Source organism: Nycticebus coucang, chromosome X, assembly GCF_027406575.1.
Source record: "Nycticebus coucang isolate mNycCou1 chromosome X, mNycCou1.pri, whole genome shotgun sequence".
Lineage (NCBI taxonomy): Eukaryota > Metazoa > Chordata > Mammalia > Primates > Lorisidae > Nycticebus > Nycticebus coucang.
The window spans coordinates 19,404,664-19,422,339 of NC_069804.1; the positions used below are offsets into that span (position 1 = coordinate 19,404,664).

At 41.5% G+C, this 17,676-nt stretch overlaps 1 protein-coding gene and 1 pseudogene across 1 annotated transcript; one reads left to right on the forward strand and one right to left on the reverse strand.

Moving 5' to 3' along the window:
* Positions 1–12,821, forward strand: part of LOC128576706 (TRPM8 channel-associated factor 2-like) — a 74,145-nt pseudogene extending 61,324 nt beyond the window's left edge.
* A 1,782-nt stretch (positions 12,822–14,603) lies between these two features.
* LOC128577647 (casein kinase I-like) lies at positions 14,604–15,698 on the reverse strand. The gene is made up of 2 exons (XM_053579920.1): positions 15,251–15,698; positions 14,604–15,172 (listed from the first exon to the last, which is right to left on the reverse strand). The coding sequence occupies exons 1-2, from the start codon at positions 15,696–15,698 to the stop codon at positions 14,604–14,606; spliced, it is 1,017 nt and encodes a 338-aa protein (XP_053435895.1).
* Positions 15,699–17,676: the final 1,978 nt, after the last annotated feature.

The following is a 17,676-nucleotide window of genomic DNA, read 5'->3' on the forward strand; positions in this document are numbered from 1 at the left end:
TGTTTGACTGCTTCATAGAGTCCCATAATTCTGTCAGTGAATGTTCTGCTTTCTCTCTCTTCTTTTCTGCCTCTTTAACTATCTGAGTTATCTCAAGAGCTTTATCCTCTACCTCTGAGATTCTTTCTTCTGCATGATCTAATCTATTGTTGATACTTTCTATCGCATCCTTAAGTTCCCTAACTGACTACTTCAGTTTCTTCAGCTCTGCTATATCCTTTCTATATTCTTTGTATTGTTCATCTCTTTATTTGATTCTGTTTTTGGATTTCCTTTTGGTTATTTTCCGCTTTCTCAACAACTTCCTTCATTGTTTTCATCATCTGTATTTTAAATTCCCCTTCTGTCATTTCTAAATATTCCTTTATAGGTGGAATCCTCTGCTGTAGCTACCTCACGATCCCTTGAAGGGGTTACTCTGGAGTGGTATTTCATGTTGCCAGGATTTATCTGCTGATTCTTCTTCATGAGTGCTTTCTTGTATCTGTTTCCTTAGCCTTATTTTCCTTTCACTTTTTCTTGCTCTTTAAGTTACTGTGCCTCTAGCCTAAAGTTTTAATGAGTCTTTTTGGTACCAGAGCAGAAGGGTGAGAACATTGAAGAGCAAGAAGGGAAAAACTATTTTAAAAAGAAATAAAAAAGAGAAAGAAGAAGGGATGACTAAAAGGAAATAGTAACAAAAAGAAGAAAGGCACTGAAAGAAGGAGACAGGAGTAACATAGGTGTATAGTAGGGTACTATGACCCAACTTTAAAAACACCCAACCTCTCGGGGTGCTGGGTTGGGTGGTTCCCTTGAGGTCAACAGCTCTTTGCCAGCCTGATCAGACACAGTACCCCATCTCCACCACCTAGAGAGGAAAGGCAAAAATACTATAAATCAAACTGAGAGAAATAAGTAAATACCCTTACAGAATAAAATTGGGGGCAAAGAAAACAAATAATAGGGGCAGAAACATTGGCAAAAATGGAAAGTATTTAAACTAGAATAGTGAAAAGAAAGAGAGAGAAATGAACAAAAAGGAAAAAATAAAAAGAAAAATGTCAAGGAAAAATGTTGAAATTAAGAAAGAAAAAAAAAAAAGAAAGATAACCAAAAAACCAAAAACTCCAAAACCAAAAAAACAAACAGTGTATATATCTTGCTGAATGTTGTCCGGGCAACAGGTGATCTTCTGATGTATGAGATGTTAATCACAAAGTTGATACAGCTGTATGAGATGAAGACTGGAGGCCTTTGCTGATCTCTCAGACCCCGCAGGCTTGGGAGCCCAAATGTCTCCTCAGCCCACTTAAAAGACACTCCAAACTGTGAACCTTGGCCAAGCAGAAGCTTTCCAAGGAAAGCACTTATCGCTAGGATCTTGCCTGGCATGGCTGCCAGCTTATCCAGTGTGCCAAATCAAGTCTCCCTCTATGCACCTGAGCGACAAGGCTGTTAATCTGTCAAACACTTGGAATTCTGCTCTTCCCCAGCATCTCAGTCTCTGCCTTTGGGCAGCTAAGTCACTAGATTACTTGCCCAAGGTCTCCCGCCCGATCCCCCCTGCTGCAACATGCAGTGGTGGCTCCCCTACAGTAGCTGTGTGGGCAGCCCACAGCTGAACAATATTAACTGCTTTCCAGCTCAGCAGCTCAGTCCAGGGCCCCAGACAATGCACAAAGTCATCCATAAACCTGCCCAAGATCACCCAAGGCAGTTCAATTGAGTGCCCAAGTCCAAAAAAAAAAAAAAATACAGCCCACAGGTAAGGCTTTTTTCCTGCTTGCAGTCTTGCTGTTGCTATGGTTACAGCTACAGGCAGCCTCCAACTGAACAAATGCACCTACCACTTGCCAGTTTTCCTTTGCTTTTGTCCTCCTTGTGGGTCCAGAAGTCTCTCGCTGACTTCCTGTGTCACCAAAGGGAAGTCTCTGGGGAAAAACCCACTGTCCAGAGATGCCTGGAGTCTTCTCTCCCCACTCTCACTGTGCCCGGCTGCATGGAAGCTGTTACTCGGCCGCCATCTTGCCTCCTATGTCCCTGGCCTTTGTTTTTTAATTTGTTTATATGATGAATTATATTTATAGATTTATGTATGTTGAACCAGCCTTGAGACCCTGAGATAAAACGCAATTGGTCATGGTGTATAATTTGTTTGATGTGTTGCTAAATTCTGTTTGCTAGGATCTTATTGAATATTTTTGCATCAATATTCATTAGGGATATTGGTCTATAAAATTCTTTTCTTGTTAGGTCTTTTCCTGGTTTGGGTATCAAGGTGATGTTTCTTTCATAGAATGTGTTGGGAAGTATTTCTTCTTTGTCTGTATTGTGGAAAAGGTTAAGTAATATAGGTACTAGTTCCTCTTTAAAGGTTTGGTAGAATTCTGATGTGAAGCCATTGGTCCTGGGCTTTTCTTTTTAGGGAGATTTTGTATAGTTGATGCTATTTCAGAACTCAATATAGGCCTATTCAAAATTTCCACTTCATTCTGGCTAAGTCTAGGAAGGTGGCATGCTTCCAAGTATTGGTCTATTTCCTTCAGATTTTCATATTTCTGAGAATAGAGTTTCTTGTAATATTCATTAAGAATTTTTTGAATTTCTGAGGAGTCTGTTGTTATTTCGTCTTTACCATTTCTAATTGATGAAATTAGAGATTTTACTCTTTTTTTCCTGGTTAGGTTAGCCAAAGGTTTATCTGTTTTATTGACCTTTTCAGAAAACCAACTTTTTGATTTATTGATCTGTTGTATAATTCTTTTGTTTTCAATTTCATTTAATTCTGCCCTAATTTTGGTTATTTCTTTTCTTCTACTGGGTTTGGGATTGGAATGTTCTTCCTTTTCCAGTTGCTTTCCCACTAAGTTGTTGATTTCCTCTCTTTCTATTCTCTTGAGGAAGGCTTACAGTGCTATAAATTTCCCTCTTAGGACTGACTGCCTTTGTGGTATCCCAGAGGTTCTGATAATTTGTGTCTTCATTATCGTTTTGTTCCAAAAAATTGGTAACTTCCTTTTTAATCTCGTCTATCACCCAGCTATCATTCAACATAAGGTTATTTAGTTTCTATGTTTTGTGTGAGTATGCAGATTCCTGTTGTTACTGAGTTCAACTTTTATTCCATGATGGTCCGAGAAGATGCGAGGAATAGTTTCTATTCTTTTAAATTTGCTGAGGTTAGACTCGTGACGTAAGATGTGATAAATTTTGGAGTATGTTCCATGAGCTGTTGAGAAGAATGTGTATTCAGTTTTGTTAGGATGAAATGTTATGTAGATGTCTGTTAAATCTAATTGTTGAATGGTTAAGTTTAAGTCTAAAATTTCTTTGCTTAGCTTCTTATTGTAGCATCTATCCAACACTGCCAAAGGAGTGTTAAAATCTCTGACTATTATGGAACTGGAGGAAATCAAGTTGCTCATGTCTATTAGAGTCTCTCTTATAAATTGAGGTGCATTCTGGTTGGGTGCATAAGTGTTAATAATTGAAATCTTATCATGTTGATTGTTACCCTTAACAAATAGGAAGTGACCATCCTTATCTTTCCTTACTTTTGTTGGTTTAAAGCCTATTGTATCTGCGAATAAAATTGCAACACCTGCTTTTTTCTGATTTCCATTTGCCTGAAATATAGATGACCATCTCTTCACCCTGAGTCTATATTTATCTTTTAAGGTAAGATGAGATTCTTGTATGCAGCATATATCTGGCCTAAGTTTTTTTATCCAGTCTGCCAACCTGTGCCTCTTTAGAGGATAATTTAAGTCATTCACATTAATTGTAAATATTGATAAGTCTGGTAGAACTTTGGGTATTGAGTTTTTTGAAAGCCCAGTGGACATTTTTTAATCCTTTTGCCACTGCGGAAGTTGGAATTTGATTAAAAGTTTCTGAGTAGGGCGGCGCCTGTGGCTCAGTCGGTAGGGCGCCGGCCCCATATACCGAGGGTGACGGGTTCAAACCCGGCCCCGGCCAAACTGCAACCAAAAAATAGCCGGGCGTTGTGGCGGGCGCCTGTAGTCCCAGCTACTCGGGAGGCTGAGGCAAGAGAATCGCTTAAGCCCGGGAGTTGGAGGTTGCTGTGAGCTGTGTGAGGCCACGGCACTCTACTGAGGGCTATAAAGTGAGACTCTGTCTCTACAAAAAAAAAAAAAAAAAAAAAAAAGTTTCTGAGTAAGCTTCGTTTTGTGGTGGAGGATTGCACTGGTCATTATGGAGGATAGGTCTGAGAATATTCTGGAGAGCTAGTTTAGTTATGGCAAATTTCTTCAACATGTGAATGTCCTTAAAGTCCTTTATAATGTCCAATATAAATGAAACTCAGTTTAGTTGGATACAGGACCCTGGGTTGAAAGTTATTTTGTTTTAGGAAATTAAAAGTTGATGACCACCTTCTTCTAGCTTGAAAGTTTTCATCAGAGAGATCTGCAGTCATTCTAATATTCTTCCCCTTGTAGGTTTTCTTACATCTGGCTGCTTGCAGAATTTTTTCCTTCATATTAACTTTGGTGAAGTTAATTATAATGTGTCTAGGAGATGTCTTATTTGGGTTGAGTCATGCTGTGTTTCTTAAACTGTCTGCTACCCTGTTTCCCCTGTCTTAAAATAAGACACTGTCTTATAAATAAGACAGGTGTGCTCCCAAAGATGCGCTAGGTCTTATTTTCAGGGGATGTCTTATCTTTCCTGTAAGTAGGTCTTATTTTCAGAGGATGTCTTATTTTCGGGGAAACAGGTTATCTGAATTTCAGAATCTCTTACAATGTCTTGGAAGTTCTCCTCCATTATCTCATGAAGTAGAGCATCTGTGCCTTTCGAAGCAACCTCATCACCTTTAGGAATTTCTGTAAGGTGAATATTAGTTTTCTTTGAATTATCCCAGAGCTCTCTGAAAGATGATCTGTTTTTGCTCTCCACTTCTCTTCCTCTTTGAACGTTTGAGAGCATTCAAAAGCTTTGTCTTCAATGTCAGAAATCCTTTCTTCTGCCTGCTCCATTCTGTTACTGAGGGATTTTACTATATTTCTCAGATTTTGAGGGCTGCAATTTCTTGTCTCAATGTGTCAAAATCTTTAGTGATTTTGTCATTGAATTCTTGAGACAAATTTTGAAATGCTTCTTGAATTTCTAATTTGAACTTTACCTCCATTCTACTAGTTTTATTTGCAATCCAAATTCTGAATTTGATTTCTGACATCTCAGCCATTTGTTTATGAATTGGATCTTCTGTTGTGTCTGCCATGTCGTTCCTTTGAGGAGTTGATCTACTCTGGTTATTCATGTTATTGGGGTTTTCCCACTAATTCTGCCCCATGATTATTTTACAATATTTGGCTAGATGAGCAGATAAGATGAAGTTGGGTTGGGGGCTCCTGGAGTAGTGATTAACCTGCCTTTTGCCCAACAGCTGGGACTGGTATCTGTACCTTTTCCCCTAGAGCTTTGCAAAGGACCTTTACAGTGCTATGGCCTGCGAAACTGAGGACCTGCTTGGTGTGATGGGGCTAAATGGCTGTGTCTTGTTTTCAACTGGTCTCTGTCCTACTCTAGTGAATTAGTTACTCTGAGTTGAAGTCTCAGCTGTGGAGAAATACCAGCAATTCAGTCACCCTGCCCCCCCCCCAGGCAACAACTGGAAAAGGAAAATCAAACCTTCCCACAACCACACACCCAGGGTACCACTTTGGATAGTCTTTGGGTGATTGGCCCAGTTCAAGAGATCCAAATCAATTGTCCCAGTCCATACCCGGTCTCAAATGGGAGAGTTCAAAAGGTCTCCAGTAACTAGATAGCAGGGGTCTGCTGTAAGCTCAAGTATGACTTGCTCCAGTGCTCTGTGGAGTCAGAAGGACCCACCCAGCAAATGAATTAGTCTGGGAAGGTTGATGCCTCCTTCCCCACCTTGCAACTCTGTCACACCCAGTCACTGCTAATCCCACAGGGCTGTGACCCAGTTTCCTCCAATGATCAGATGTCTAGGGGTTTGCACCTGCCTGAGTCACGGGGAGATCTATGTCTCCTCAGCCAGGCTGCCGCACTCTGCCACCATCCATCAGGGGAAGCTGAGGCCTGACAACCTTGGATGCTTAATGGACGCTGGGGCAGTTCACTCAGTTCCAGCCCTGCCTCTGATTGATGTTGCTGACACTTATAGTTTTGAAGAATTTATGTTTCTGTCCTGGCTATATTCCCCTAAGGACTAGGCACTGCTCGAGTTCACAGAAACTACGAGTAAGCCCTGGTCTGTGCTGCTGCCCAGAGTTGGTGTGTCTGTTTCCGCTGCACTCTGTGTTGGGGCTGGTGTGGTTAGAGCTCACACTCAGCTCTCAGTTCCTGCCTCTCCCTGCCTGCTTTTGTCTCAGCTATGATCCCCTGGGGGCTGGGTGCTTCTTAGGCTCACTAAAGCAGCAATTCTGACTCATCCCTGCCCTGGGAGTATGCCATCTCTGCACGTGCATATTCTAGTCTCTGTCCCCGCCATGCCTGCCCAGGCCTGCATATTCTAGTCTCTGTCCCTACCCTTTGCTCACGGGGCCTGCGTTTCCATCCCAGATCTGTTCCGCCAGTGGCTGCCACCAGAGAAGATGCCCAGCTTACTCTCTTGTTACCCAGAGAGACATGGAGTGTCTCTCCAAAGTATCCCCAGGGGTGTGAGTTCTATTGTTCTCGCCGCTACTGCTGCTGCTCTGTGCTGTGGGGCACCGCCTCTCCCATGTGGTCCCCTCAGTCCGCCGTCTTCTTACACCTGTGCTGCAGAATCACCACAGACCTGCAACAGCCCACGCCTTGTCCACACCTCTTGAGAAAATGCCCCAGAATCTGGACTCCATGGAGGATAGGCTTCCAGACCTTGGGGTGAGAGTGAAGGGGAGTGCTGGGAGTTCAGAATTGCAGGTAGAGAATATATACAGTTTTGTGACTGATGGGAGAGTGCCATGGCACACTAGTAGGGAAAGGAGTTCTGGTTTTTAAAGGGTCTCTCTCATGGTATAAAATAAGAGGATATCTGAACTCTGCTCACCTGTTTGTAGAAAGAATACTGTGAGCCATTCTCATGGGGGAGGGGACTCCCATCTGCTTGATGATGGATTTTGTACCTATTTTTTGTTTCCTTGGGGTCGCAGCTTGCCTCAGCAGGGCTGATGTGTGTTCTTCAACCTTCTCTCTCCAAACCATCAGTTTACTTGCTAAACTTCTGTCCTTTAACTCTCCTTCTAGATGGGAGCCTCTGTGGAAAGCTGGCTCTAGTCGGCCATCTTGCCTCCACCTCTCTGGCTATTTTTTGTTGCAGTTTGGCTGAGGACAGGTTTGAACCTGCCACCCTCAGTATATGGGGTTAGCACCCTACTCACTGAGCCACAAGTGGGGCAGTACTTATGTAGCTCAAAAAGGTTAGCTTTTATTATTAGGCAGTCCAAGACTAAATTGTTGAAATAACAATTCTCAGTGATTTATTATTACTTATTAAACATTTAAATACATACCATGGGGTGGTTTTGCCACCTTTTGTGCACTTTTCAGAATCTTTACTCACTTTACAGAATTGGAGCAATTTTTACTCTTTTATTTACTTTTAAAAAATGTCAAATTCATTGAGGGCCTAACTGTGTGTAGAGATATCAGGTATCAGCTGTAAAAGTGGAAGAAAATTGAATTTTATTTTTCAGCGAACTTCCAAAGCCCATGACAATCATATAAGGATCAATGTTTGGATCTAATTTTTCCATATGTCTTAAAATCCAGGAAAAGATTTCTGTCACCTGTCCATCAGCAAGGCAAGCATCAGCTTGACCTTCAGGCTGGTAATGTAAGCAATACTAAGCTCATCCTTGCATTCACATCGTGGTTGCATGTGCTTTGTATTATAGCTTTAGTCCTGACAGCAAATACTGTATGAATGCTGGCTAAGTGATGTCAAATATGGCCAAGAAAATTTTAAACATAAAATGAATGTTTATGTAAAGGTAGTTAAAATGTGTTAAGTAAATTAAAGGAACAATGATAGTTGAAAATTAATTTTTAAAAGGACAAAAGGGCAAATGAGAAAGTAGACAAAATTACTTTTATAAATGTGTTTAAAATTGATGCTCTTATCCTAGGTCACACAGAAATTATAAAAACATGGACTCGATATTGTAAATATTAATTCTTATGCTAATTTGCTTTTAGACAATTCATTTAGAGCTAGAGACAAATGTAACAATTCATGAAAGCATTTGCAAACCAGCATAGCAGGAATAAGTGGATAAGAATAAATTATAAATAAAAAAACCAAAAATGCAATGTATGTGCAAAGATACAAACTTCATGAGAGGAAATTGATAAACATGCTTTAAAATACTTAAGGGATTATAAACCCACCCTATGCTATAATCTATAAAAGAAGATATTGTATATGTCTTATTCAACATTCCATTTACATTGTATTGATATTTTAAAATTATTTAATGGTGTATCAAATTGTCAATATTTAAAAAACCTTGAAATACTCAGTTTCATTTTAATCAATTGTTGTTTTAACAAATTGTGATCAACCCAAACCTTTTCAACCAATTTATTTTCTATCAATTATCTACTGTAAGTAAAAAGAACTGTGAGATGCAATTCCTGGCTTCATTTCTGTGGGTAATTTATTTGAGGAGAAAATATTGGAAATAGTGGAAATATTTTCTTAAGATTTAAATAATAGGACAAGACAACAGAAGATCTCTTGCAAGGCTCTCTATGATTAATTATTGTGTCAATTGTAAATTTCCTTTTTTTATGTGTTGTTTTAGGTAGTGTTAATGACCCAATACAAAAAATGAAGAACAAGTGGATTAAAATAATATAATTTTTATACAAACTGAGATAATACAAAATGAAGGAAACTTCCTCTGAGAACCAAAAATGAAAAGGAAAACTGAAAAAGCATAATCATAAGGGTGGAGTTGAAACTGTTTTGCTCAGGGTTGAGAGTGGTGAACTTGTTTGGTCTCTATAACCAAGAAGATTAAATTTTAAGTGCCACATCAGGACAAACCCTTATACAAGAGGGCAGAACAAAGCCAGAAAGGTATGAATGCATAAATACACAACCCTGAAAAGTCCATGCCACAGTGAAAGAAAGAAACAGAAGGAAAATCTACTGACTGCCAGGGAGATAGCTTTGTTCTTTAGGTGCCCCAGTTGAAAAGTTGGAACTTGAATTCTGTTCTCAGTTGAATTCTTGATTCAAATCTATGTTCCTTCATTAAAATTAAATCATAACTGTGTACATTAATGCATTTATGGGGTACAATGTGCTGATTTTATATACAATTTAGAGTGCTTACATCAAACTGGTTAACATAGCCTTTACCTCACTTACTTAATTGTGTATTAAAACATTTATACACTTAATAGGTTTGACATGTACCCTTGCAATATGCACCATAGGAGAGGTCCCACGGATTACCCTCCCTCCACCTGGCCTCCCCTCTTCCCTCTCCTCCCCTCCTTGTCCCTCCTTCATTCTGGGCTATAGTTGTGTTTTGTCATTTGTATGGAAGTATGAGTGATTATATATTTGTTTCATAAAAGTACTGAGTACATTGGATACTTTTTCTTCCATTCTTCAGATACTTTACTAAGAAGAATATGTTCCAGCTCCATCCATGTAAACATAAAAGTGGTAAAGGCTCCATCTTTTTCATGCCTGCATTATATTCCATGGTAGACATATACCACAGTTTGTTAATCCATTCATGGGTTGAGTTGATGGGCACTTGGGCTTCTTCCATGACTTGGAAATTATGAATTCTGCTGCAATAAACATTCTGGTACAAATATCTTTGCTGTAAAATGATTTTTGATCATCTGGATATATACCTAGTAGAGGAATTGCAGGATCAAAGGGCAGGTCTATTTTTAATTCCCTCAGTGTTCTTCAGACTTATTTCCAAAAGGAACATATTAGCTTGCATTCCCACCAGCAGTGCAGGAGTGTTCCCTTCTCTCCACATCCATGCCAACATCTGAGATATCATCTAACTCTAGTGAGAGTTTAGATGATATCTCAAAGTGGTTTTGATTTGCATTTCTCTGATGATTAAAGATGATGAGCATTTTTTCATTGTCTGTAGGCCATACACCTGTCTTCTGCAAAGAAGTTTCTGTTCAAGTCTCTTGGCCACAATGAAATGAGATCACTTGTTCTTTTCTTATTAATTAGTTTGAGTTCTCTATGGATTCTAGTTATCAAACCTTTATCAGAAACATAACCTGAAAATATCTTTTCCCATTCTGAGAGCTGTCTGCTTGTTTTACATACTGTGCTCTTGGCTGTGCAGAAGCTTTTTAGTTTGATCAGATCCCAGTAATATACTTTGAGTATTGCTTCAATTGCCAGGGAGGTCCTCTTCATAAAATATTCTCCCAGGCCAATTTCCTCAAGTGTTTTCCCTGTACTCTCCAAATATATATTCCTTTTATGGTACAGTAAACCTCAATCCATGAAATGAACATAAAAAGTGGTTCCCATTTAGTGATTCCCTGGTAGAAGCAAATGACAATCTTGTCTAGAAAGTCACACCCTCAAACCAGATCACAAGGTATTTATACAGATAAAGCCCTACTAAAGATGAACTCACCTTTTAAAGAAAGCATAAGGCAGTCAGTAGGTGGTGCTTGCAAGGAAGGAACAAACTGACTTGTTAATTTTGGGTCCTGTGACCTGCTCTAGTCCTTCAGGAGAAGCACGTGAATGCTCTAGGTGGTAGGTGGAACCCTGGAACTTCAGATGTGGGGAGGATCTCAGATAGGAGCAGCAGCAGCTCCTGGAAGGGATCTCAGAGCTGGACATCAGGACAGGGGACATTCCTTCTCAGCTGCTGGCCTTTCCCCTTGGGCTCAATGCTTCACTCTGCTGCTTTCTGACAGCTGCTTGCTATGGCCATGGCCAGGTGGTCCTGAGAGCCATGAGGGCATGTTCCATGCTCCCAGGATGGGGCCCTTTATGCCGAATACTGTACACTGGTTAGCTAGAGGCCAGATAGGCAAAGTTGGGGTGAACACAAGTCTGAAAAATCTGTGTTCCCTACTGTTACGGCATAGTCTGCAGTGCAGCCTGGAGCCCCATCTGACCAGTGCTGTGTGTGTCTACTGCTGCATGGTTTATAGTGACCAGGATCTAAGAAGCTGTAGGAGTTTGTGGTTAAGGGTGGGCACTGCTGATTGGGGGCCAGGCCTGGTGGTGGGCCTCCCAGGACCCAGGCTGCTCTGCTTTGGCTTATTTCCCTGGTAAAGACATCCTCAACTGCTTTGGCCTCAGCATCCTACCTTGGGTGCTCAGCCCAGGCTGTTCCCCTTTTCCCACCCCTGAGACAAGGAGCTACCACTTCTGTAAGGTGCTGTCTGAGTTCCAGGCTGTACTGAGCCATGGGAGCAGGAATTGGAAAAGAACTGTCTGACAAAGTTGGGTGTAGATGGTGTTGCCTTCCTACAGATCCCAGCAGAGGGGTTTCAGGCTCATGTATCCCTACACTGGCTCCTGAGAATGATGTTGTGGCAGTTGGGCCTCCCAGCCGTGAGCAGAGAAAACCCAGTGGCCAGTGACTCCTGTGCGGCCACGGTGATCTGCCTGGCTACAGAGCTAGCACACTCTGGAACTGACTGCTCCCAGCTAGCCCAGGGCCTTGGCACCTGGACCTACTCTTCCACTTTGTACCCCTCAGAACACCCTGTCACCATGGAGATCAATGTAACCAACCCAGGCAGTGGTGACTCCTGGGTGAGTGTAGGGCTTTATCTCCTGGAAGGACAAAATACAGAAGTCTTGCTATCAGAAGCTACTGCCTTTGCTGGCCTCAAGATACGGATTGGCTGTCACATCAATAACTTGACCAAGGCCAGGAAGCTCTCCCAAGCCCCCATGGTGACACACCAGCACTGTATGGGCAGGGCCAAATGGTCAGTCTCCTGCCTCGTTGTGCCCAAAGGCAGTCAACTCAGCCTTGTGTCTGTCACCATCAAGAGGGCTATGCCTGCCCCCTACTACAATCAGGGTGAGATATTCCTGGAAGAGTGGAGAAGTTGTGTCCAGGAGAACCCGGCACCCTGGGGAGAGCTGGCCACAGACAACATCATCCTGACGGTACTGATCACAAGCCTCTAGGCTATGGGGAAGACCCTGAGACAGTGCTCCACCTCTGGAATGAGAGGATGCAGGCTGTGGCCAGGCTGGGGGCACAGCCCTTTCCCTTCTGCTGGCTGGAGAGGATCATTGCTGATGTGCAGATCTCAGCTGGCTGGATGCACTCAGGGTACCCCATCATGTGCCATCTGGAGTTGGTGCAGGAGCTAATCAGCGAGGTAGGCATGAGGAGCAGAGGGCTGTGGGCCCCATTCATGAGCTGGGTAACAACCAGCAATGCCAAGGATGGGAGTTCCCCTTGCACACCACTCATGCCACTGCAACCTGTGGTCAGTCTATGTACATGACACAGTGCTGGGCATCCCCTGAGCCTGGGCCCACCTTGCTCTGAGCCCTTTGGAAAGAGAGAAGATAATCAAAGCCCATCTGGGGAAAGGAACCCACCCGTGTGACTGGAATGTGTGGACAACTCTGGAACATACCTACAGCTCCAGGAGGGCTTCAGGTGGGAACCATTCACCCAGCTCTTTGCTGAGTACCAGACCCTCTCTGGCATCCCCAGCAACAATGCCATCAAGATGAATCTATGAAGACATGCTCTGAAAAAGTGCAGAAGAATCTGGTTCCTTTGTTTGAGGCCTGGGGATGGCCTGTCCCGAAGGAAGTGGCTGAAAGCCTGTCCTTGTCAGAGTGGAGGGAAAACCGCATGACAGCATACACCTGACCTGAGGAGGAAAGAACACCCAGCTAGGGAAGGGGAGAGCAGGTATGACTCTGTCAGCTCCTCTGCTGTGGTTCTGGCCTGGTGTGCTCACTGCCTAGAGCCTGAATCCTACTTCCCAGCATGTCTTCAGATGGCCATTCAGGCTATGAGACAAAGTAGAACTTTGTCAGGAATGTGCCTTCATATTACTTCCTATAGTTTCTCAGCTGATCCTGTGGCTCTCACTCAGACACTTGCTCTCCATCATAGTCCCCTAGCAGAAAGCTTCTCACCTTGCCATCTGAGGTTCTATTTTTGATCCACAGTTCTAATGACCATGGGTTCCCATAATAACCTGATATCAATCCCTTGCCCTTGCCACCCTTGAACAATGTTTCTAATTCCCTTTGCTTTGAGAAGTTTCTACAGCTTGAGAAACAGGCTACTATGGTGGAGAGGGCCCTGAGCCAGCCTTGGTTCTCTGTTTCTGCCTTCTCATCCACGACATGGGGACACACAAAGGGCTGTGTGTCCCCCACTTTGACGGAAATGGAGAGTTTGTTTAGGGAAGTAGAGAGATAAGGCTGATTACAAGGTTAGGGCCTATTCCTAAAATCACATGAGATGTTGTGATAATCACATAAAATGTATTTGTTTAAGACAGACATATAATGTCTACTATAATGAAATTGTGGTCCTACTCTCACATACCACTTGAGCTTAGCTGGCCTCACTCTACTGAACACATTCTCTGCATGCCTATGTAAAGTGAATGGGTCACTCCGCCTATTGCCTCCCCTCTTTCTATATGGAGGGGTAATGTAAAAATATTTGAGTCTTAGTATATGCAAAGGGGAAAAGATGAATAGAAGATGTTAGAAATGGAAGACAGACAAGTTAGTCCAAGATGCTACAATTAATAGTACTCTTGAATACAGAAAAATGGAATATAGGAAAAATTTCTTTATTGTTTTACAGAAACAGTTTTTAGTTTTTAATGAACTTGTAAACAGAAAAGCTCTTATTTCAAAATAAAAACATCCCAGATCACATAGATGTTTATAGGGATTACATTTATCTAAGCAATATACATACATGTTGCAAGATGTTAACAAAATTTTGGTGACAAATATGCTTTTTTTAATACAAAGAACATTACAGAGTTAATACAGAGTCCTAAGGATAATCTTGTAGTTGCTAAGTTTTTAAGTCTTCATTTTAAATGCTGTTATTTCTAGCACAGGTAAGCAGACAGAGTTTAATATTCTCAAACACTGGAGTCTTGGTTGCTACCATATCAGCTAGCTTGCAAACAAGAAGCCAACTACTTTAAGAATGTTTTCAGTAAATAACTTGCAAATCCCAGGATGGAAAAACCCTAATAATGTGCAATTATGAATATTTACAACAATCACAACTATGGCTGAAGACTGTTCATGCTATTTTTCTGAAATGAGATCTTAAAACAATATAGTTCAAAATAAAAGGTTTTAACAAAAAAAAAATGTCATATGTATGATTTCTCTGCCAATTTGTGTGTGTCAACCATTTAGTTAACTTTTCCATTTGAAAAGATGTGATAGAAAACCGGACACCATGTTTCACGATCTCAGTGAATATTTACAATTACAGCAGGTATCACCAAGGATGCCCAGAGTTAGTTAATACTGAAATTAAGTTCTTTACACCAAATAAATGATTGTCCACAATGACTGGCTAGGGTACATATGACATAAAATTTCTAGATTTGGGGTGAAGAAAATGTTTCTACAATTATCTATTCTGCTTTTCTTCAAGTCAGGCTTAGAAACCTTTCACATTACTCTTGGTTTTGTCAGTTTGCTTGGCTACGGGGGGTTGGGCCTGCTGACCCTGCCCACTGGAAGAGGCTGTCTGCTGCACAGCTTTCTGCTTTAAAGTGGTCCAGTCAAATACATAGTCATATTGTAAGTTCAGGGTCCTAAAAAGAATGCGGAATAGCTGCCTGAGATACATGTAATCTGGGGTTTCTTCAAAGCGCAGCCCACGACAATAGTTTAAATACATGGAAAATTCTTCAGGAAACCCCTTACATAAAACTTCAACAGGAGTGGACATCTTCATTTCACTTATCTTTTCATATTGCTGTTTTTTTGTTACAGCTTTTAGACCTTGCCATGGCAGGCTGGTTCTATTAAAATACATCAAAACATATCCTAATGATTCCACATCATCTCGACGACTCTGCTCAATACCAAGATGTGCATTGATGCTAGCATATCGAGCAGTGCCAGTGAGGTTTTTATCCTCTCTATATGGTATGTGTTGTCCTGTCCTGTTGTCTCTGTACTTTTTGGCTAAACCAAAATCAATAAGGAATAGCTGGTTTAATCCTGAGACAGATGGGTCCTGAGAAGTACTAACAGTCATGCTTCTCTTCCTCTTCCCTACTGTAGATTCTAAACACTTACTACAGTGATGTCTAATACCCATCAGAAAATTATCTGGTTTAATATCTCGGTGTATAAAATTCTTTGAATGTACATATTCAATTCTACTGATCATCTGGTCGGCTAACATGAGTACAGTTTTCATGGTGAATCTCCTTGAACAGTAATTAAAGAGGTCTTCAAGGCTTGGCCCCAGAAGATCCATGACCAGTATATTGTACTCTTTTTCCTGACCATACCACCGTATATGGGGGATGCCAACCCCACCTTGAAGAACCTTATAGAGTTTGCTCTCATACAACAACAATGGACACCTGACTTTTTGAGATTCTAATTTCACTGCCACTTCCTCGCCACTGGTGATGTTGATTGCCAGATAAATGTCCCCGAAGGAGCCAGACCCGATCTTCCGAACCAGTTTGTACTTCCCTCCGACAATGAATTCGGCTTTGGAACTGCTGCTCGCCATCCTGAGAGACAAAGATGGAGTCTATGGTCAAGCCCCAACACCCTCTGAGGGGACAACGGAAGCCCCTGGGGTTCGTTCCCTTCTCGAACGAATGGACGAGAAGGGTGGCTGGAAACAGAACAGGGAGGCTTTCCTGGCAGTATAGGGCCCAGAACCACTCAAGGGGAACCTGATCACAACTGCCCAGTTGGGTTTTGGCAGGTGGAAGTTGGTCAGGGGTTCTCATGGTTACTGGGCTGGGCCACTCATTTACGGGTGGCCACCGTGTCCTCACCTTCTCAGCGATGTTGGGGGCTGGAAAAGATGAGCGGTAAACTAGGGCTGCGATACCACTGCCAACATCGACGCCGGCTCCAGCCTGGTTGGACCCCTGTCACTCTGGCGACACCACCATCTTCTTACTCCAGCTCCAGCCAACACAAAAAGTCTCCAGTTCTCAGGAACCGTTTCTTCACAGTGCACAGCACTCTGGGAAACCAGGAAACACTTATTGGCTCACAGAACTCTGGGAAACCAGGAAACACATTGGCGCATAGCACTCTGGGAAACCAGGAAACACTTCTTGGCACACAGCACTCTGGGAAACCAGGAAGATTTTCTTTCTTTTTTTTTTTTTATTGTTAAATCATAGCTGTGTACATTAGTGCAATCAAGGGGTACAATGTGCGGGTTTCATATACAATCTGAAAATTTTCCTGAAGTTAGAAGGACATTTTAAGATCAAAGACAGTATCCTTCGTACCAGGGAAAAAAAGATACTGTCACTCATACTTGGACTTTAAATTTTAATAAAAAATTTCAAGTATACAGGTAATTAAAAATCAGAAAAAAATTCAGAAAAACTTATGGTGTAATGCTCATTTGCTTTTACATAGTGTTGGCTGGGCTATGTCATTATTCCATCCCTGGATTAGTTATCATCATGATGGAAATGGGTTATACTCCTATTGGCTAGGCTGTGTCACCAGGAGCCAGGGCTGGGATCAGCCCCACATAAATCACTAAGGATTATTCTCCCAAGGAAATTCAGGATGCTGTGACCAAAAGAAGAGGAATGGATTCTGAGAAGACCAGAAGAAAAACTATTTTGTAAACTATATTATCTCTCTGATCAAAGTGTAAACATTTTGAGAACAAGAACTCTGTATTACACTTTTCTAAAGCTCATGAAATGATGACCTCAGTTCATTATTAAAGTGTAGGTGCTCAAAATATTTATTTGACTTGACATAACTTCCTTTACTTGTGAAAGGAAGAAGTCGGACTACTTGAACTCCAAGGTCCCTCCAGCTTTAATAAAATTCTAAGAAAGATTCCCTGACAGCCTATCATATGGGGGCCCCAAGTTAATTACTTTTTGTTTAACACTTCAAATATACAGCAAAACATTTGAATATTTATTTGTAGGTATAGCTCACGATAGACATTTCCAATTTCAGAAAGCTTGAAAGTTTTACAAAGTCATATCAGATGAATATATTCTCATATGTCTTCTTCAAGTCAATGATCCACAATGAGAATGAATAGTTGTCCTGATTGTGCATAGGCCTTTTCCTAATATTCACATTTTTCTTGAAATATGTTTACTTCTCATCACTTCTAAGCCTCTAAACAAGAAATGAAAGACATATCTTCATTCATTCCCCTCACACTTAATGTCTACCTCAAAATTCATTGTCATAATTAAATACCATCTCCCATTTGCTTAGCCAGAAATTCTATCATCTGCTTTCCCCCTCTTCTCCTCATTCAATTGTGCACCAAGTCCTATTAATTCTACCCCCCCACAAAAAAAATTTAGGACTGTCTCCTACCTGAAGTTTTTATTCCCATCCTCACTTCCATGGTTCATTTCCTATGATTACTTACTATGTATTCCTTCTATTGTACTTCCAAAACAAATATTCAGTGGTTAGAGAACAGGTTTGTGCCAGTCCACCTGGTTCAAAGGCTGGCTCCAGTTCTTATTTTATGTGCC